This window comes from Somniosus microcephalus, chromosome 8, assembly GCF_052327205.1.
Source record: "Somniosus microcephalus isolate GS21.2 chromosome 8, FLI_Smic_1.0, whole genome shotgun sequence".
NCBI classification, from domain to species: Eukaryota; Metazoa; Chordata; class Chondrichthyes; order Squaliformes; family Somniosidae; genus Somniosus; species Somniosus microcephalus.
Window position 1 is genome coordinate 236338606 of NC_140994.1, and position 22358 is coordinate 236360963.

The 22358-nt window shown below is 47.5% G+C and overlaps 1 protein-coding gene across 1 annotated transcript in view; it reads left to right on the forward strand.

The window, feature by feature from the left end:
* glra1 (glycine receptor, alpha 1) overlaps positions 1-22358 on the forward strand; it is a 127935-nt gene that overhangs the window by 28275 nt on the left and 77302 nt on the right. Inside the window, exon 3 of the mRNA XM_085995803.1 lies at positions 21969-22036. Within this exon, the coding sequence (XP_085851929.1) occupies positions 21969-22036 (68 nt within the window). The remainder of the gene's footprint in view (positions 1-21968; positions 22037-22358) is intronic.

Sequence of the window (22358 nt, forward strand, 5' to 3'; positions counted from 1 at the left end):
TACAGCCTTTAATTATTTCACAGGCATCCATTATCTCCAAAGTGTTTGTGGAAAAACTAGACCGATTAGAGCTTGGGAACAGAAAAGTCAGTGATCCTATTGCTAATCCATTGTAATCTGTCATGAGCCACTGTCTTCAGAAACTGGACTGGAGATAGAAGAAAGATAGACTGGGGACATGGAAAAAGGAAAACCTCGAAATATTCTGCGACGTGACGTGATAAGGCTCAGTTGTATTTCACCAGTCTTAGTTATAAATAATCTGAATATGCGACCAAAAGGAAAAGAAGTCATTTGATTGAATACAGAATACAAATTGAACAGCTTCATAACTGTAATTGACTCTCTTGTCCTTTCTGAGCTATAGTAATGTAGAAAAATGGTATACAAAGTTAAACTTGAATCTAAGTTATGTTTTAGGGACAAGGGGCTTTATACAGCACCACTATAATTCATAAAGAATAAAATGAAATCATGGGTTCAAAATGCCAGTTACCTAGAGCTAGTGAACAATGACATTCCTGGGCTAAAATATTTACAAAAATGAAGCTATCCTAAATGAAAAAGGATGCAGAGAATTGCAGAAAGCACCTTATCAGCCTCAAAAGGGAAGTATGGGTGGTGGCCCATGAGATAGGTCAATGATAAATAGGTAAGGGTGAACCAGTGCCACTGGGAAATAAATACTGGCTGCTGCTGAAATAAAAGTGGCTAGATACTGTTTGACCTCATGAATGAGAAAGCAAATTCATCACATCTTCTGATTCTGGTAAGTAGGTAAGTTTTCCTTTTAAAACACAATAAATTATATCATGTAAAACACTGCGTAAAATCTTATCCATATGTAATGTAGGATAATATATATGATAAGGCAGGATCTGGCCAAAGTGGACTGGGAGCAGCTACTTATAGGAAAAGCCACATCAAAACAGTGGGAGACTTTCAGAAGGGAAATAGAGAGAGTACAATGCCAACATGTTCCTGTAAAGGTCAAGGGTGGGACCAACAAGCAAAGGGAACCTTGGATGACAAGGGATATACAAAAATGCATTAGGAAAAAAAGGGGGGCTTTTGGCAATTACAAAAGGCTAAAGACGGAGGAAGCCCTGGAGGAGTATAAAAAGTGCAGGGGCAGACTTAAAAGAGAAATTAGGAGGGCAAGGAGGGGCCATGAAATAACACTGGCGAGCAAAATAAAGGAAAATCCTAAGATGTTTTATAAGTATATTAAGGGCAAGAGGATAACCAGGGAAAGGGTTGGGCCCATTAGGGACCAAAGTGGCAATCTGTGTGTAGAGCCAGATGAGGTAGGCGGGGTTTTAAATGAATTTTTTGCATCTGTGTTCACTATGGAGAAAGACGATGTAGACATAGAAATCGGGCAAGGGGACTGTGACATACTTGAACATATTAGCATCGAGAGGGAAGAGGTACTAGCGGTTTTAGCAGGCCAAAAAGTGGATAAATCCCCAGGCCCGGACGAGATGTATCCCAGGCTGTTGTGTGAGGCAAAGGAGGAGATTGCAGGGGCTCTGACACAAATTTTCAGAACCTCTCTGGCCACAGGGGATGTACCAGAGGACTGGAGAACAGCTAATGTAGTACCATTATTCAAGAAGGGTAGCAGGGATAAACCAGGGAATTACAGGCCAGTGAGCCTAACATCTGTGGTAGGGAAATTATTGGAAAAAATTCTGAGGGACAAAATTAGTCACCACTTGGAGAGGCAAGGATTAATCGGGGATAGTCAGCATGGCTTTGTCAAGGGTAAATCATGTCTGACCAATCTGATTGAATTTTTCGAGGGGGTGACTAGGTGTGTGGATGAGGGAAATGCTGTGGATGTGGTTTACATGGACTTCAGTAAAGCTTTTGACAAAGTCCCGCATAGGAGACTGGTCAAGAAGGTAAGAGCCCATGGGATCCAGGGTGCCTTGGCGCGTTGGATCCTAAACTGGCTGAGTGGCAGGAGGCAGAGGGTGATGGTCGAAGGTTGCTTTTGTGACTGGAAGCCTGTGTCCAGTGGGGTACCTCAGGGATCGGTGCTGGGTCCCTTGCTGTTTGTGATCTACATAAATGATTTGGATGAGAATGTAAAAGGTATGATCAGTAAGTTCGCAGATGACACGAAAATTGGTGGGGTGGTAAATTGTGAGGAGGAAAGCCTCAGGCTACAGGACGATATAAACGGGTTGGTCAGATGGGCGGAAAAGTGGCAAATGGAATTTAACCCTGAAAAGTGCGAGGTGATGCATTTTGGACGGACAAATAAGGCAAGGGAATACACAATGAGTGGTAGGACCCTAGGAAGTACAGAGGGTCAGAGGGACCTTGGTGTACATGTACATAGACCCCTGAAGGCAGCGGAACAGGTAGATAAGGTGGTTAAAAAGGCATATGGGATACTTGCCTTCATTAGCCGAGGCATAGAATATAAGAGCAGGGAGGTTATGATGGAGCTGTACAAAACGCTGGTGAGGCCACAGCTGGAGTACTGTGTGCAGTTCTGGTCACCTCACTATAGAAAGGATGTGATTGCTTTGGAGAGGGTGCAGAGAAGATTCACCAGGATGTTACCTGGGATGGAGCGCCTCAGCTATGAAGAAAGGCTAAACAGGCTGGGGTTGTTTTCCTTGGAGCAAAGAAGGCTGAGGGGGGACCTGATTGAGGTGTACAAAATGATGAGGGGCATCGATAGGGTGGATAAAGAGGAACTTTTCCCCTTAGTAGGGGGGTCAATAACAAGGGGGCATAGATTCAGGGTAAGGGGCAGGAGGTTTAGAGGGGATTTGAGGAGGAACTTTTTCACCCAGAGGGTGGTTGGAATCTGGAACTCACTGCCTGAAAGGGTGGTAGAGGCAGGAACCCTCACAACATTCAAGAAGCATTTGGATGAGCACTTGAAATGCCATTGCATACAAGGCTATGGACCAAATGCTGGAAAATGGGATTAGACTGGACAGGGATTGATGGACAGCGCAGACACGATGGGCCGAAGGGCCTCTTTCTGTGCTGTAAAACTCTATGACTCTATGACTATGACTCTATATGCACAGATGTCAGCCTTTGCTCAGTGGCAGCACTCTCACCTGAGTCAGAAGGTTGTGGGTTCAAGTCTCACTCCAGAGGCTTGAGCACATAATCTAGGCTGGCACTCCAGTGCAGTACTGCGGGAGTGCTGCACGGTCAGAGGTGCCGTCTTTCTAATGAGACATTAAAACTGAGACCCCATCTGCCTTCTCAGGTGGAAGTAAAAGATCCCACAGCACTATTCGAAGAATAACGGGAGTTCTCCCAGTGTCCTGGGCGATATTTATCCCTCCACCAACACCTAAAGTAGATATTCTGGTCATTTATTTCACTGCTGTTTTGGGGCCTTGCTGTGTGCAAATTGGCTGCCACATTTCCTACATTACGTGGCGATGACAATCAACACAGATACCATCATCACACGTGAGGACACCACCCACCAGGTACATGGTACATACTCATGTGACTCGGCCAACGTTGTCTACCTCATACGTTGCAGGAAAGGATGCCCTGGAGCATGGTACATCGGCGAGACCATGCAGACACTGCGACAACGGATGAACGGACACCGCGCAACAATTGCCAGGCAGGAGTGTTCCCTCCCAGTCGGGGAACACTTCAGCAGTCAAGGACATTCAGCCTCCGATCTTCAGGTAAGCATTCTCCAAGGCGACCTTCGAGACACACGACAACGCAAAATCGTAGAGCAGAAACTGATAGCCAAGTTCTGCACTCATGAGGACGGCCTCAACCGGGATCTTGGGTTTATGTCACGCTACATGTAACCCCGCCTGATGTAGGGTCATCCAGACTCGAGTCGTCGTTGGCTGGTTCTCTACACAGATACGGCCGGACCTGCTGTGATTTCCAGCAAAAAAAATGTTTTTGTTTTTCATACAGACCCCAGCATCTGCAACATGTGACCCCACCTCATTGTTCTTTGATGTAATGTTTTCCTGACTGACCTGTTTGGACACCATTCACACCTTTGATTGCTGTGATTATCTCTCTGCCGAGGTGTGATAAATGGCAGTTAGAAAGATTACCTGTAATCATCTGGCAGTGTTTTCTGACTATATAAGCTGTGTCTTTATGCATCTCTCCACTTCACCTGATGAAGGAGCAGCGCTCCAAAAGCTTGTGATTTCAAATAAAACTGTTGGACTATAACCTAGTGTTGTGTGACTTCTTACATTCCTACATTACAACAGTGACTACACTTCAAAAGTACTTCATTTCCTGTAAAGCACTTTGGGATGTCTTGAGGTCATAAAAGGTGCTATATAAATATAATAAGTTCTTTCATACCAATAACACATTGCATAGTATGTAAAAACCTATTAATTCTTCATTGTCAGCTTTGATCTGCAATCCATAAACCTTGACCATCAACAATGTCTTAAGCAATCATCAAAAAAAACCTCAGCTGGTGTACAGTCCAAAGGCCCATGTTCACAACTCATACATTGAGTTCTGCACAGATGCTCCACCCAAAACCCTGTCTATGACTGAATTTTCAGAAGAAGGCTCAATTGTTGTGTCTGAGGAGGAAGACGAGGAGAATCAGAGGAAGAGGCACCAGACATCCTACCTCAGAGGGGTATAATGCAATCAGAAAAAGAGAAAGCCAGGAGGACATCACCAGGGCCATCTTACAAAATTATGATTTTTTTTTCATTTCCCACACATGGAAATACAAATGGACACATCCGCTCTTACAAGGTCAGGAGTGGCCTATACAAGCTGCTACCGTTCAACTCCATATCTTGAGAGAGCGGGTGATCAAGAGTGTTGTGAGGGCTCAGAGCTCTGGAAATACATATTCAGATTGGCTTTAACTATCTGCATACTGGTATGTTGGCTGGGCACAGTTAGCTGAGCAGGATGGCTCAAACATCGAAAAGATGATGGCACTGTCTATAAACAGCTATTCCCCTCCACGTAGCTCAGAAACCCTGTCAATCAAATATGCTTGGAGTCCTCTGAAGGTCAGCATAGAAAAATTAGTGGATTATTTCATGTGCCACAGTGACCAATGTATCAGTAATTCCCACTCCGATGATACTTAAGAGTATCCTGTAATAGTATTTTGCATCAAGCATTGTTTAGATTTTTTTCAATAGTGATAATTTGTGGTGAAGTTAACTAGATTTTTGAAAAAATGTGAACGCAGACTTATTGAAGACATATTCAATAAAAAAAATTCATCACTTCTACATCCTAGTCCTTTTCTTCAGAATGCTAGAAAATTGGGTACTGTTATAGAAAGAAAATGTAGAATATGTTTTGAGACATGTTCTTTGCTTTACCCTGTGGGTGTTCATTTCCTTAATGTCTGGCTATAGAAGAGAGAGGACAATTTCCATTTGTTACTTGATGCTGTCCCTTCAGGTAAACTACATAATATAATGTAGTGAGCAAAAGTCAGAGATCGTTTAAAAATTCTAACAGTCATTTGTAATTGCATCATAATAAGCGGTGATGAATCTCGATGTACATCATAGTGAATCATAATGAATCCCACTGGTTCTATAAATCATGGCAGTTTTATCTGCAGCAGAGACAGATTTGTGACTAATCATTTGTCTAAAAGATTGGGAGCTACCAAACGTCCTATTCAAATGTGGTTGTCATATACATGCAAAAACAAACTGTGAAATGGCAGGTTGGTTAGTTCCTCTCCTGTGTAGAGTGGAATGAGATAGAATGAGATGTAACACTCAACCCCTACAATTTTGCTAGGTTATCTGTCAGTTAGTGAATCAGATCCACCACCAATAATCCAATAAAAAAAATTAACAAAGGATCAAACCTGGGGCCTTCCCGGTCTATTGTACTCAGTGCCAGGAAATTAAAGGAACTTGACTACAGCTATGCTTAAAAGGGAAATGCAAGCTTGAGATAACAATATGAAAACACTATCTGCCTTTTTCTTACCCCTACATGACTACCACACTGGATCTTTTTCTGTCCCCTTCACTCTCCCTTCTAACATTTCCTCAATATGTACTGGTCTAGCTCTAAGTAGACAACTTGCCATTTTGTGTGTATTGTCTTTGTGGAACACACGACTATCCACTTCCCTGAGCAAGGAATCCCCTGTGACTATAATCTCTCTGTAACTTGCAGATTGCATCTTTATTCTAGCTATCTTCATTGGTTTTCTAGCTTCCTTTTCTTCTGTGATCTTGTGTTTTTCTGCATTATTGGACACTGGCTGTGAGGCTGTGGAATGCACTACCAGAGTTAGTGATTGAAGGAGAAACTGTGTCAACATTTAGGAATAGGTTAGGTAGGTGGTTGAAGCAATGTGGGATAAAGGGATAGGGAAACAGGGTGGATGCATGGAATTAGAACTACTGCCCATGTGGAGGAGAAACTCCAACACACACAGTCGGGACCAGCGGGAGCAGCGAGGAGGAGCTCGGGAGAAAACCCGGCGACCAGCGAGGCCCGAGACCAGTCGGGAGCAGTGTGGTGAGACCGGTATAAAAACCGGAGAGCAGCGAGGCCCGAGACCAGTCGGGACCAGCGGGAGCAGCGAGGAGGAGCTCGGGAGAAAACCCGGCGACCAGCGAGGCCCGAGACCAGTCGGGAGCAGTGTGGTGAGACCGGTATAAAAACCGGAGAGAGGCGAGGCCCGAGACCAGTCGGGACCAGCGGGAGCAGCGAGGAGGAGCTCGGGAGAAAACCCGGCGACCAGCGAGGCCCGAGACCAGTCGGGAGCAGTGTGGTGAGACCGGTATAAAAACCAGAGAGCAGCGAGGCCCGAGACCAGTCGGGACCAGCGGGAGCAGCGAGGAGGAGCTCGGGAGAAAACCAGGCGACCAGCGAGGCCCGAGACCAGTCGGGAGCAGTGAGTCGGAGACCGGTATAAAAACCGGAGAGAGGCGAGGCATACCAACTCAGCAGCGGGGGGAGAGGTAAAAAGTAATCAGTGTGTGACGTCACCAGGGAGCAGGTAGGTGATTGGTTGGTGAGTATTTCTCTTTTTTCAATACAAGCTTGAATTCTGTGGTGTTAAATTTCTGTGGTGTAGTGGGGATAGTTGGTAAATAAAGCGCCCTAGAGCATACCTGTAACTGGGGTATTGAATAAATTTTTAAAGAAATTAAAGGGGTAAGTCATGGCAGGAGAGTTCAGACCCGTGCTCTGCTCCTCCTGCTCTATGTAGGAAGTCAGGGATGCTGCCAGTGTCCCTGGTGACCATGTGTGCAGGAAATGCATCCAGCTGCAGCTACTTGTAGACCGCATTGCGGCGCTCGAGCTGCGGGTGGATGAATTTTGGAGCATGCGCGATGCTGAAAGGCTCGTGGATAACACGTTTAGTGAGTTGTGCACGCCTCAGGGTAGGGCAGCACAGGGGGTGACCATCAGGCGGAGCAACAAAGGCAGGCAGGTAGTGCAGGGAACCCCTGCGGACATCCCCCTTTCAAACAAGTATACCGCTTTGGATACTGTTGAGGGGGATGACTCACCAGGGGAAGGCAGCAGCGGCCAACTTCCTGGCACTGGGGGTGCTCCTGCTGCCCAGGAAGGGGGGAAAAAGAGTGGGAGAGCAATAGTGGTAGGGGATTCTATAGTAAGGGGAACAGATAGGCGTTTCTGTGGCCGTAGACGTGAATCCAGGATGGTTTGTTGCCTCCCTGGTGCCAGGGTCAAGGATGTCACTGAGCGGCTGCAGGGCATTCTGGAGGGGGAGGGAGAACAGCCAGTGGTCGTGGTCCACATTGGTACCAACGACATAGGTAAAAAGAGGGATGAGGTCCTGCAGCAAGAATTTAGGGAGCTAGGTGAAGGATTAAGGAGCAGGACCTCAAAGGTTGTAATCTCTGGATTACTCCCGGTGCCACGTGCTAGTAAGTATAGGAATAGGAAGATAGAACAGATGAATGCGTGGCTAAAGGGATGGTGCAAGGGGGAGGGCTTTAGTTTCCTGGATCACTGGGTCTGCTTCTGGGAAAGGTGGGACTTGTACAAGTCGGACGGTTTACACCTGAACCAGGGGGGAACCAATATCCTTGCGGGGAGGTTTGCTAGCACTGCTGGGGAGGGTTTAAACTAACTTGGCAGGGGGTTGGGGTACAGAGTGGAGCTATAGTAGGGGCTGATTTACGGCCAAATACAGAGGGAAAAACAAGTCAGCTGGGAAGGCAGAGCAAATATGTGAAGGCAAAAGAGAATATGGCAGGGCTGGAAGGCATTTATTTTAATGCAAGGAGTCTTGCAAATAAGGTGGATGAACTGAAAGTGTTGTTGAACACATGGGAGTACGATATTGTTGCTATCACGGAGACATGGTTGAGGGAGGGTCAGGACTGGCAGCTCAATATTCCGGGGTATAGAATCTTCAGGCGAGACAGAGAGGGGTGTAAAAGGGGAGGGGGTGTTGCAATATTAATTAAGGAGTCAATTACTGCTGTAAGGAGGGATGATATATTAGCGGGTTCCTCTAATGAGGCCATATGGGTAGAACTTAAAAACAAAAAGGGGGCAAGCACTTTGCTGGGAGTGTACTATAGGCCCCCAAACAGTCAGGGGGAGATAGAGGAACAGATATGTAGGCAAATCTCCGAGAAGTGCGAAAATAATAGGGTAATAATAGTGGGGGATTTCAACTTCCCCAATATAAATTGGGACAGTCAGAGTGTGAAAGGCTTAGAGGGTGCAGAATTCTTAAAGTGCATCCAGGAGAGCTTTTTGAGCCAACATGTAGAAAGTCCTACAAGAGAGGGGGCGGTACTGGACCTAATTCTGGGGAATGTAGCCGGGCAAGTGGTGGAAGTGTCAGTAGGAGAGCATTTTGGCGACAGTGACCATAATTCGGTGAGATTTAAGGTGGTCATGGAAAAAGACAAAGACGGCCCGGAAATAAGGGTTCTAAGTTGGGGGAAGGCCGATTTTAATATGATAAGGCAGGATCTGGCCAAAGTGGACTGGGAGCAGCTGCTTATAGGAAAATCCACATCAAAACAGTGGGAGACTTTCAGAAGGGAAATAGAGAGAGTACAACGCCAACATGTTCCTGTAAAGGTCAAGGGTGGGACCAACAAGCAAAGGGAACCTTGGATGACAAGGGATATACAAAAATGCATTAGAAATAAGAGGGGGGCTTTTGGCAGTTACAAAAGACTAAAGACAGAAGAAGCCCGAGAGGAGTATAAAAAGTGCAGGGGCATACTTAAAAAAGAAATTAGGAGGGCGAGGAGGGGCCATGAAATAACACTGGCGAGCAAAATAAAGGAAAATCCTAAGATGTTTTATAAGTATATTAAGGGCAAGAGGATAACCAGGGAAAGGGTAGGGCCCATTAGGGACCAAAGTGGCAATCTGTGTGTAGAGCCAGAGGATGTAGGCGGGGTTTTAAATGAATTTTTTGCATCTGTGTTCACTATGGAGAAAGACGATGCAGACATAGAAATCGGGCAAGGGGACTGTGACATACTTGAACATATTAGCATCGAGAGGGAGGAGGTGCTAGCGGTTTTAGCGGGCCAAAAAGTGGATAAATCCCCAGGCCCGGACGAGATGTATCCCAGGCTGCTGTGGGAGGCAAGGGAGGAGATTGCAGGGGCTCTGACACTAATTTTCAGAACCTCCCTGGCCACAGGGGATGTACCAGAGGACTGGAGAACAGCTAACGTAGTACCATTATTCAAGAAGGGTAGCAGGGATAAACCAGGGAATTACAGGCCAGTGAGTCTAACATCTGTGGTGGGGAAATTATTGGAAAAAATTCTGAGGGACAAAATTAATCTCCACTTGGAGAGGCAAGGATTAATCGGGGATAGTCAGCATGGCTTTGTCAAGGGTAAATCATGTCTAACAAATCTGATCGAATTTTTCGAGGGGGTGACTAGTGGGGTGGTTGAGGGAAATGCTGTGGATGTGGTGTACATGGACTTCAGTAAAGCTTTTGACAAAGTCCCGCATAGGAGACTGGTCAAGAAGGTAAGAGCCCATGGGATCCAGGGTGCCTTGGCGCGTTGGATCCTAAACTGGCTGAGTGGCAGGAGGCAGAGGGTGATGGTCGAAGGTTGCTTTTGTGACTGGAAGCCTGTGTCCAGTGGGGTACCTCAGGGATCAGTGCTGGGTCCCTTGTTGTTTGTGATCTACATAAATGATTTGGATGAAAATGTAAAAGGTATGATCAGTAAGTTCGCAGATGACACGAAAATTGGTGGGGTGGTAAATTGCGAGGAGGAAAGCCTCCGGCTACAGGACGATATAAACGGGTTGGTCAGATGGGCGGAAAAGTGGCAAATGGAATTTAACCCTGAAAAGTGCGAGGTGATGCATTTTGGACGGACAAATAAGGCAAGGGAATACACAATGAGTGGTAGGACCCTAGGAAGTACAGAGGGTCAGAGGGACCTTGGTGTACATGTACATAGATCCCTGAAGGCAGCGGAGCAGGTAGATAATCACAGAAATCACAGAAACCTCACAGTACAGATAGAGGCCATTTCGGCCCATCGAGCCTGCACCGACACATATCCCACCCGATCCCCGTAACCCCACGTATTTAATCCCCCTAACACTAAGGGTCAATTTTTATCATAGCCAATCAACCTAACCCCGCACATCTTTGGACTGTGGGAGGAAACCGGAGCACCCGGAGAAAACCCACGCAAACATGGGGAGTATGTGCAAACTCCACACAGACAGTCACCCGAGGCCGGATTCGAACCCAGGTCCCTGGCGCTGTGAGGCAACAGTGCTAACCACTATGCCACCGTGGTTAAAAAGGCATATGGGATACTTGCCTTCATTAGCCGAGGCATAGAATATAAGAGCAGGGAGGTTATGATGGAGCTGTACAAAACGCTGGTGAGGCCACAGCTGGAGTACTGTGTGCAGTTCTGGTCGCCTCACTATAGGAAGGATGTGATTGCTTTGGAGAGGGTGCAGAGAAGATTCACCAGGATGTTACCTGGGATGGAGCGCCTCAGCTATGAAGAGAGGCTGGACAGGCTGGAGTTGTTTTCCTTGGAGCAGAGAAGGCTGAGGGGGGACCTGATTGAGGTGTACAAAATAATGAGGGGCATAGATAGGGTAGATAAAGAGGAACTTTTCCCCTTAGTGGGGGGGGTCAATAACAAGGGGGCATAGATTCAGGGTAAGGGGCAGGAGATTTAGAGGGGATTTGAGGAGGAACTTTTTCACCCAGAGGGTGGTTGGAATGTGGAACTCAATGCCTGAAAGGGTGGTGGAGGCAGGAACCCTCACAACATTCAAGAAGCATTTGGATGAGCACTTGAAATGCCATTGCATACAAGGCTATGGACCAAATGCTGGAAAATGGGATTAGACTGGACAGGGATGGATGGGCGGCGCAGACACGATGGGCCGAAGGGCCTCTTTCTGTGCTGTAAAACTCTATGACTCTATGACTCTATGACAATGCTTGGGCTGAACAGCCTGTTTCTGTGTTGTAATTTCTGTGTAATTCTATGAATCTGTTTGTTAATATAATCTCTTGGGAAGCTTCATAGGCTTATCTTTTTCCTACTTTTACCAACTTAATCCATCCAGTATTCCCATTTCCTTGGTTTGCTGCAACACTTGTCTCCATTTCATGGAAATCGTGTCCCTGATTGTACTGATCTCCAGCTCTAATCCACTGTCAAAGTCTAATGATAGCTGGCCATTTCCCAGACTTGTGATGACTCACTTAGAAAGTCTAGTACTCCCTGCTTGATAATCCACTCACTTCATCTTCCCTTCGAAGTCTCTGTAGCTTCTCCTTTCTAAAGCCATAACCATTTCTTTAAGCTTTTTGATCAACAGGCAATTGTTGTATCTCTTCTTTTATACCCAGTTTTCTCATTCATAACCATTCCTCACCAAACATATGTCATAGCAACCATCTTAATTCTATTTCTCTCAACTGCTCCCCTTTTACAATTACTTCTCTCAGGTGGCCCTTTTTTAATTTATTTCTCTAAGATGCTCCTTTTACATGTATATTTGCGTGTGTATTTTATATATCTAACTGATAGTGCAATAGTCCCAAAACAGTTTTTCATGTCAAAATTCTGACTGTCCTGGTCAGATCAAGACATCTGCTCAGCTTAAAAATTCTACATTTAAAGTATGTTAAATATTTTCTGACTGAGCAATTAAGAGTTACTCCTAGGCATTTTGCTCTTTGTACTATTTCAAGACTGGGGCTGAATGCTTTAGACATAGAACAATGTATAGGATTTTGCTGGAATATTGGACAATATTAACCACTTTAGGCAAAATGATCAATCTTCAGTTCAATGATCATTTAACCAGTCACACACAACACCATTATAATGATATAGTAGAGTTCAGCTCTGTAAGGAACAGATGCTCTTTCACGGTCTGTATTCCAGGGTACGTTTTAGTATTAAAAACAGAAAATGCTGGAAACACCCAGGCTGCATCTGTGGAGAGGGAAAGGTAGGGTTAGCATTTCAAGTCGATGACCTTTCGTCAGAACCACCATTTGAAAGAGAAGGGCAAAACTTCTTCAAGGTGGGCATCCCTAGAAGAGAAGTGGCAATGAATTAAACAAATAAAAACAAAAAAACACCAGTTCTGATAAAAGATCATCAACCTGAAATGTTAGCCCTGTGGCGACACGCCACCACTGGACATAATCCGCTCACGGCGGCACAGACAGTCTAAGCAGAAGCCCCCAGCCGGGGGCCCTTTCCTCCAGCAACTTGTTTCCCGCAGGGACAGGCTGCCGGGAGCACTTCCTGTCTGGGAAGTATTTAAGTGGATGTGCGGGCTTTTCTAGTTCCTGTTTGCCATGTGGTCAGAATAAAGCAGTTGTGTTTTCAATAGCTCTGTCTCGACTCCCACGTTTGCCGCGGTATCTCAACACTGGTGACCCCGACGCTCAGGACGAATCCTAAGCTAGCATAGCGGATACAAACGTAGTCACGGTTAAATTACCTGACTTTTGGGAGAACCTCGCCGAAGCCTGGTTCGTTCAAGCTGAGTCCAGATTCCGGCTGAAAGGCATTACAGTCGACGCCACGAAGTACGACTACCTCGTCGCCTCGCTCACCTACGCTACAGTCCCCAAGGTTTGGGCAGCGCTGCAGAATCCACCAACGGAGGGCAAGTACGAGCATCTGAAGGCTGCGCTACTTAAAAACATTTCAAACGTCCTCTTACCAGCGCCACTGCCAACTCCTGGACCTCCCCGGCCTTGGTGACGCTTCACCATCAGACCTGCTTTCCCACATGCTGTCCCTCTCCGACGACAAAAATCCCGGCGCCCTTTTTCGCACGCTTTTCATTCGGCAGCTCCCCGCCAGCATCCGCCCGCTCCTTGTGGAGTCTGACTCCACGGACCTGAATGAGATAGCCGAAAAGGCCGACCGGCTGCTCTCTGCACAGGCCGCTCGCGACGTCGCGCCCGACCTCACGGCAACGACCACGCGGTCTTCCCGGGCCGCTAGGCCCGACCGCCCTACCACTCCGGGTCACTGCTACTACCACACCCGTTTTGGCGCTAGGGCTCAACGCTGCACGCCACCGTGTTCCTTCAAACCCCCCCCCGCACCGGCCCCCGCGATGGCCGCGGGGCAGAAGGAGCCCCTACTGTACGTCACTGACGACAGAACCAACCGTTGATTTCTGTGCGACACAGGGGCCCAGCACAGCATCACCCCCGCCTCCGCCCTCGAGATCCAACGCGGCACACGGGGTATCACACTGGCTGCAGCCAACGGCTCTGAAATCCGCACATATGGCACCCGCATGGTCACGCTCGGCCTCGCGGGCCGCCACTACCGCTGGGAGTTCCTGACAGCCAAGGTCCTCTGCCCACTCATTGGTGCCGACTTCCTACGCGCCCACGGCCTCCTTGTCGACATTCCGAGGCACCGCCTCGTCGACATCAACACTATGGCCCCCATCCCCGGCGCCTTTACCCCGGCCCGTTCGGCCGGCCCGACGACCTACTGCCTCGCCAGAGCCACGGACGACTACTCGGCACTCCTAGCTGAGTGTCCCGCCCTCACTAACCCGACCTTTTCGGCCAAAGCCGCCAAGCACGGTGTGGAACACTATATCCCCACCACCGGCCCCCCAGTTTCTGCCCACGCCCGCAGACTCAACCCGGCCAAGCTGGAAATCGCGCGGGCCGAGTTTACCAACATGGAACAACTCGGCATCATCCGCCGCTCCAGCAGCCCTTGGGCCTCGCCCCTCCACATCGCCCCCAAGCCCGGCGGAGGCTGGCGCCCTTGCGGGGACTACCGCCGCCTCAACGACGCCACCACCCCCGATCGGTACCCGGTGCCACACATCCAGGACTTCTCGGCCCGACTGGCCGGACGAACCGTCTTTTCCAAAGTCGACCTGGTGCGCGGTTACCACCAAGTCCCCGTACACCCCGCGGACATCCCCAAAACGGCCGTCATCACCCCATTCAGCCTGTTCGAGTTCCTGAGGATGCCCTTCGGCCTCAAGAATGCAGCACAGGCTTTCCAGCGCCTTATGGACTCAGTCCTCCGGGACCTGAACTTCCTATTCGTCTATCTAGACGACATTCTCGTGGCCAGCTCCTCCAAACAGGAACACCTCGAACACCTTCGCATCCTGTTCGGGCGCCTAGCCCAACACGGGCTCATCCTCAGCCCGGCGAAGTGCCAATTCGGCCTAACCGAGATCGATTTTCTCGGTCACCACATCACCCCTGCTGGGGCCGTCCCCCTGCCCAACAAGGTGCAGGCCGTCCAGCAATTCCGCCGCCCCACAACCATCAAGGGCCTCCAGGAGTTCCTCGGGATGGTGAACTTCTACAACAGGTTCATCCCCAGAGCCGCAGCCCTTATGAAGCCCCTATACGACTCCCTCCGAGGAAAATCCGGCAAGATGGACGTAGCCTGGACCACTGACACGGCAGCCGCCTTCGACGCCACCAAAAACGCGCTCGCCGACGCCACTCTGCTCGCGCACCCGAGGGCCGATGCCCGGGTCGCGCTCACCACCGACGCCTCCGACCACGCGGTCGGGGCCATGTTCGAGCAGTGGGTCAATGACGCGTGGCAGCCACTTGCTTTCTACAGCCGCCAACTGCGCCCCCCGGAGGTCAAATACTCCACTTTCGACCGCGAGCTTCTCGCACTCCACCTGTCGGTCCGCCATTTCAGGTTCCTCCTGGAAGGCCGCCCCTTCACCGCGTATGTGGACCACAAGCCACTCACATACGCGATGGCCAAGCACACCGAACCCTGGTCCGCTAGGCAGCAACGCCAGCTCGCGGCCGTCTCCGAGTTTACTACGGACATTCAGCACGTCTCCGGTAGAGACAACGTGGTCGCCGACTGCCTTTCCCGTCCCGCCGTCTGTGCGAATCACCTCGCGGTCGACTACGCACAACTAGCAGCGGCCCAGCTCACGGACCCAGACCTCCTCTCGGCGGCTACCAGCCTGCCAGGGCTACGCCTAGCCAAGGTCGCGCACGGGCCCGAAGCCACGGCAGTCACGTGCGATGTCTCACTCGGCCAACCCAGGCCGGTCGTCCCTGAGACCTGGCGCTGCCGCGTCTTCGACGCGCTCCACGGGCTCTCTCACCCGGGTTCCCGCGCATCCGTCAAACTCCTCTCCAAGCGTTTCGTCTGGCGCGGCCTTAGCAGAGATGTTCGGACTTGGGCCACCTCCTGCCTCGCCTGCCAACGGGCTAAGGTACAGCTGCACACCAAAGCACCCCTGGGAGACTTCGAGGTACCCAGCCGCCGCTTCGACCACGTACACATCGACATCGTCGGTCCCCTGCCGCCATCGCAAGGCCAAACTTATCTCCTCACGATGGTCGACCGCTACACACGCTGGCCTGAGGCAGTGCCGCTGACCTCCACCACCACAGCCGACATCGCCAGGGCATTCGTTAACACCTGGGTTGTGAGGTTCGGCGTACCGGCCGACATAACCTCCGACAGAGGCGCCCAGTTCACCTCCGAACTCTGGACGGCCACAGCACGCAACCTCGGGGTGACGCTCCACCGCACCACGGCGTACCACCCGCAGGCCAACGGACTTTGTGAACGCTTCCACAGGTCACTCAAGGCCTCACTCCGCGCCGGCCTGCAGGACAGTACCTGGACTGACCGCCTACCGTGGGTGCTACTCGGCCTACGCACCGCGGTCAAGGAAGACCTCCAGTCCTCGGCAGCGGAGCTAGTCTACGGACAACCGCTGCGCGTCCCAGGCGAATTCCTTCCGGGGCCTACCAAGTCTTGGTCAGCCGAACAGCAGCGGCTCGACTCTTTCTCTTCCGCTCAGCAGTTCGCCCCACTTCCGGTCAACCGACACGGCGAACTCGCACCTCACGTCCCGCCAAATTTACAGCAGGCGCGCTTCGTCTTCGTGCGACACGACGCGCACTGCGGGCCCCTGCGACCCCCGTACGACGGTCCATACGAGGTACTACAAACCGGGGACAAGGTATTCAAGCTGCGACTCGGCGACAGGGTCGAGACAGTCTCCATCGACCGGCTCAAACCAGCACACACAGAACCAGGGGAACAGGTCCCCGTGGCCCAGCCTCCAGCCAGAGGCTGTCCCCCCGGCAAGCCAGCACAGCCGGCGGCGAACCGCCCGACCCAACCAACCAGACCGGCGACCACTCAGAGCCGCTGCGGCAGAACCATTAGACCACCGTCACGACTCGTCCACTCCTCCTAAGCGGATTCTGGGGGGAGCTCTGTGGCGACACGCCACCACTGGACATAATCCGCTCACGGCGGCACAGACAGTCTAAGCAGAAGCCCCCAGCCGGGGGCCCTTTCCTCCAGCAACTTGTTTCCCGCAGGGACAGGCTGCCGGGAGCACTTCCTGTCTGGGAAGTATTTAAGTGGATGTGCGGGCTTTTCTAGTTCCTGTTTGCCATGTGGTCAGAATAAAGCAGTTGTGTTTTCAATAGCTCTGTCTCGACTCCCACGTTTGCCGCGGTATCTCAACAACCCTACCTTTCATTCTGACCTGCTGAATGTTTCCACGATATTCTGTTTTTATTTCAGGTTTCTAGCATCTGCAGTATGTTGCTGATACCTTTCAGTCATACTCACTATAACCTTTCTATTCTCCCTCTTTCCCCGTCCAATCCACCATCCCATCATTCCATGCTTGGAGGCAGTGCCGAACACAATCATGTTATTAACAAAAGCAGTTTATTGAAACAAAAGAATGTAGGTTTTTCATTTCATTTAGAGTCCAGACAACATGCCTTGCTGCAGACACTGAATTACATCATGCTGCGTATAATCTTAATTCTACATATTATTAGACCTGTTTCATCAAGCTCCACTTTGGTAAACATGGCTTAATGTATTACACTCAGACACCCATTTCAGCAATTTTCTGATTTCCAGTGCAGCCCGTAAGTATAAGATGTCAGTCAAACTCACAGCGACCTAAAGCTGAACTTCATTATTTCTTCTTGTTTATCTAGGCTCAGGGCAGAGAAGATTAACCTCTCACTTCAATGCATGTGTCATAGGGCTATTCTGACTTATTATACCTTATCTGCTCACAGAATGTAGCTCATAAATTTGCATTGGCTTCATTCATTTAATCTTGGCTATTTCTGATGCACATTACATCCGTAACATCTATCTCCCTGCATTATTATTCTCTTGACACAGTACCAGTAGATTCCTATTTATATACATTACAATTATATTCACAGAAAATTTGAGTCAGTGAAACCTAAGATTTCGTCCTGTGGTTAAAATCCAAAGTAAAATGAAGTGAACATATTTGATACCATATACCCATTTATATCCTGGTATCTGCATAGCCTAAACAAGGGTACAATGCCTTTCTGTAGTCTGCCAATCACACTTTACAAAAACAACTACACCAATAAGTTACAGTTATATTTTGCAACAAGTTCCTTCGGCATAGCAACAGCGCTGTATTTTGTGAGTGTGTTGGATAATTTCAAAACCAGCCAACCACTTTAAACTGAGGCAGATCTATGTCAAACTAAATTGAAGTCTTTTAATTTCCCATCAACAAATGTTGAGTGTAAATCTCTTCTCCATTATCTTTACGCCAACTACAATTATGCCACTAAACGCAATTGATGGGTCATTATACAAAGTTTTGCATTCAGCTAGATTGTACATCCATTTTTTTGATATACCACAATTATCACATCTGAATGTTGAATAAAAAAAATTAATCTGAGCAACTGAGCTACTTCAGATTAATTTGTAAAAATTCAAAGGTTTTATGATAATTTTTATGATATCTTTGTGACTTCCTTTTTATGCTATTGTGGTTGAGAGCCAGTTTGCAGTAGCTACGTAAAGAGTAATACATGCCATAATCTTTTGAACTACCAGCAATCGCAAAAACAATTTGGTTAACCTAGAAGCTCTAATTTCGGACTGAACAAATACGCTTGAAAGATGAATTTACTGGCAGCAGTAACATCTCAAAAATGCAGTGGAACAATTGTTGCTTTTGCTGTCTCGCTACTGAACCATTAACCTAAAGAGACACTCTCTTCTCTTGAACTCTATATCTCACAACTCAAGTAAACTTTCAAAGATCTTCTCCTCACTGGAGTGCTGGGCTTGAGAAACTGTACCTCGCTCCCTTCTCCTGTACCAGTGTCTCGAAACCTTTCATCTCCAATTAGGCACCAAAATCAGTTTAACCATTCTGAGGATTAGAAAACACGGAACTTATAGGACTTATCCTCCCAATCAGTCTTTTAACACCTAAGATGAGCTACTCTGAAACTCTGAGGTATAATTTAAGAACCATACAGAAACCTGGCTACTTGTAATAATAGTGCACAGAAAATAAGAAAACATTTGGTTAGAGAAGGGATTAACACAATTGTAATGAAGGATATTAGCTCTGATGAGGTGGAATCTTTATGGGTAGAATTGAGAAATACTAAGGGGAAAAAAACATTAGTGGGAGTGGTATATAGACCTCCAAACAGTAAGGCGGAGGTTGGGGATGGCATTAAAAGGGAAATTAAAGAAGCGTGCAATAAGGGCACAGCAGTCATCATGGGTGACCTTAATCTACATATAGATTGGGCTAACCAAATTAGTAACAATACTGTGGAGGAGGAATTTCTGGAGTGTTTACAGGATGGTTTCCTGGACCAATATGTCGAGGAACCAACCAGAGATCAGGCCATCTTAGATTGGGTATTATGTAACGAGAAAGGATTAATTAGCAATCTTGTTGTACGAGGCCCCTTGGGTCGGAGCGATCATAATATGATCAAATTCTTCATTAAGATGGAGAATGAAGTAGTTGACTCGGAAACTAGGGTCCTCAATTTAAATAAAGGAAACTACGATGGTCTGAGGAGCGAGTTGGGTAGGATTGATTGGGGAATGGCACTCAAAGGGTTGACGGTGGATAGGCAATGGCAAACATTCAAAGACCGAATGGATGAACTACAGAAGTTGTTCATCCCAGTTTGGCATAAAAATATAACAAAAAAGGTGACTCAACCGTGGCTGACAAGGGAAATTAGGGATAGCATAAGATCCAAGGAGAGGACATACAAATTGGCCAGAAAAAGCAATATTCCTGAGGATTGGGAGCAGTTTAGGATTCAACAAAGGAGGACAAAGGGATTAATTAAGAAAGGGAAAATAGAATATGAGAGTAAGCTTTCAGGGAACATAAAAACTGACTGTAAAAGCTTTTATAGATATGTAAAGAGAAAAAGATTGGTGAAGTCAAGCATAGGTCCCTTGCAGTCAGAATCGGGAGAATTTATAATGGGGAGCAAAGAAATGGCAGACCAACTAAATACATATTTTGGTTCTGTCTTCACAAAGGAGGACACAAATAACCTCCCAGAAATACCGTGGGACATAGGGTCTGATGAAAGGGTGGAACTGAAAGAAATCAGTATTTGTAGGGAAATGGTGTTAGGAAAATTGATGGGACTGAAGGCCGATAAATCCCCAGGGCCTGATAACCTACATCCCAGGGTACTTAAGGAAGTGGTCCTAGAAATAGTAGATGCATTGCTGGTCATCTTCCAGATCTCGATAGACTCTGGAACAGTACCAATGTATTGGAGGGTAGCTAATGTTGCCCCACTATTCAGAAAAGGTGGCAGAGAAAAAGCGGGGAATTATAGACCAGTAAGCCTGACATCGGTAGTGGGGAAAATGCTAGAGTCAATTATAAAAGATGTAATAGCAGAGCACTTGGAAAGCAGTGACAGGATCGGACAAAGTCAACATGGATTTACAAAAGGTAAATCATGCTTGACTAATCTACTGGAACTTTTTGAGGATGTAACTGGTAAAATAGATAAGGGAGAACCAGTGGATGTGGCGTATTTGGACTTTCAGAAGGCTTTCGATAAGGTCCCGCATAAGAGATTAGCGTGCAAAATTAAGGCACATGGGATTGGGGGCAAGGTATTGACTTGGATAGAGAACTGGTTGGCGGACAGAAAGCAAAGAGTTGGAATAAACGGGTCGTTTTCCGAGTGGCAGGCAGTGACTAGTGGGGTACCGCAAGGATCGGTCCTAGGACCCCAGCTGTTCACAATATATATTAATGATCTGGACGAGGGAATTGGATGTAATATCTCCAAATTTGCAGACGACACAAAGCTGGGTGGGAGGGTATGCTGTGAGGAGGATGTCATGAAACTCCAGTACGATTTGGACAGGTTGGGTGATTGGGCAGAAACATGGCAAATGCACTATAATGTGGATAAATGTGAGGTTATCCATTTTGGTGGCAAAAACAGGAAGGCAGATTATTATTTGAATGGCAATAGATTGGGAGAAGGGGAAGTGCAAAGAGACCTGGGTGTTCTTGTGCACCAGTCGCTGAAGGTAAGCATGCAGGTGCAGCAGGCGGTTAAGAAGGCAAATGGTATGTTGGCCTTCGTAGCAAGAGGGTTCGAGTACAAGAACAAGGATGTCTTGCTGCAGTTGTACAGGGCCTTGGTGAGACCGCACCTTGAGTATTGTGCGCAATTTTGGTCGCCTTACCTGAGGAAGGACATTCTTGCCATGGAGGGAGTGCAGCGAAGATTCACCAGGCTGATACCTGGGATGGCAGGAATGACGTACGAGGAGAGATTGTGTCAATTGGGCTTTTACTCACTGGAGTTTAGAAGATTGAGTGGGGATCTCATCGAAACCTATAAAATTCTGTCAGGTCTGGACAGACTAGATGCAGAAAGGATGCTTCTGATGGCCGGGGAGTCCAGAACCAGGGGTCATAGTCTAAGGATAAGGGGTAAGCCATTTAGGACAGAGATGAGGAGAAATTTCTTCACCCAGAGAGTGGTGAACCTGTGGAATTCTCGACCACAGAAGGCAGTAGAGGCCAATTCATTAAATATATTCAAGAAGGAGTTCGATATATTTAAGGCTAAAGAGATCAAGTGATATGGGGAGAAGGCAGGGACAGGGTACTGAATTTGGATGATCAGCCATGATCTCATTGAATGGCGGAGCAGGCTCGAAGGGCCGAATGGCCCACTCCTGCTCCTATCTTCTATGTTTCTATGTTCTTTTTTAATATCAATTATCCAAGAGCAGTGGAGTACACATCACTCGTTATTGAATCTCTCACAACAAAGTGAGAAGGATTTTTTTGTGCTAGTTTGTAATTTATTTTTTCCCCTTTTTAGTAAATCTGTTCTTCCATTGTGAATGGTTGTGTTGTATTTTTCTTAGTAGTACATAGATTGGTGAGACAATCACCACAATTATTTGAAAATTAATTAAGGCCCAATCAGTTTGACCACAATCTGTTCCCTCCTTCAATAACTTCAGACCAGATGGCTAGATAAAGTTAGAAATGAAGTAACCCCTGCACTCTTCATATATATTACTTTAGAAATTAATGTGTCCTCGGGCTACATTAATATCACAGATTGAGAGCTGGAGGAAAATGCATCAATATTAATACATTTTCCTTGTGTTTGTTTTCAGGTTCTCCAGTTAATGTCACATGCAATATATTTATCAACAGTTTTGGCTCAATAGCAGAAACTACCATGGTAAGTGCTCCCCGAATCCTTATATTAACCGAAGATGTAATTTTTAAAATGTAAATAGTATAATAAAACTTGTTATTTCTATAACACTGATGCTGAACTCAGATTTCAGGGACCTTCTTCATTTGCTATGCAGTAAACCTATAGCGTGGGCTTTGTAGATTTTAGAGGTAAAATTTATTTCTGAAGATGAGAGGATGCCGACAATTTAGATTTAATTACTTCACACAGAGGATGGTGAATGTGTGGAAACTGTGTCGAACAGGCGGCCCAGAAAGCCAGTGGAGGCAGAAAGTCAATAAATTCAAGAGGGTGTTACACAGTT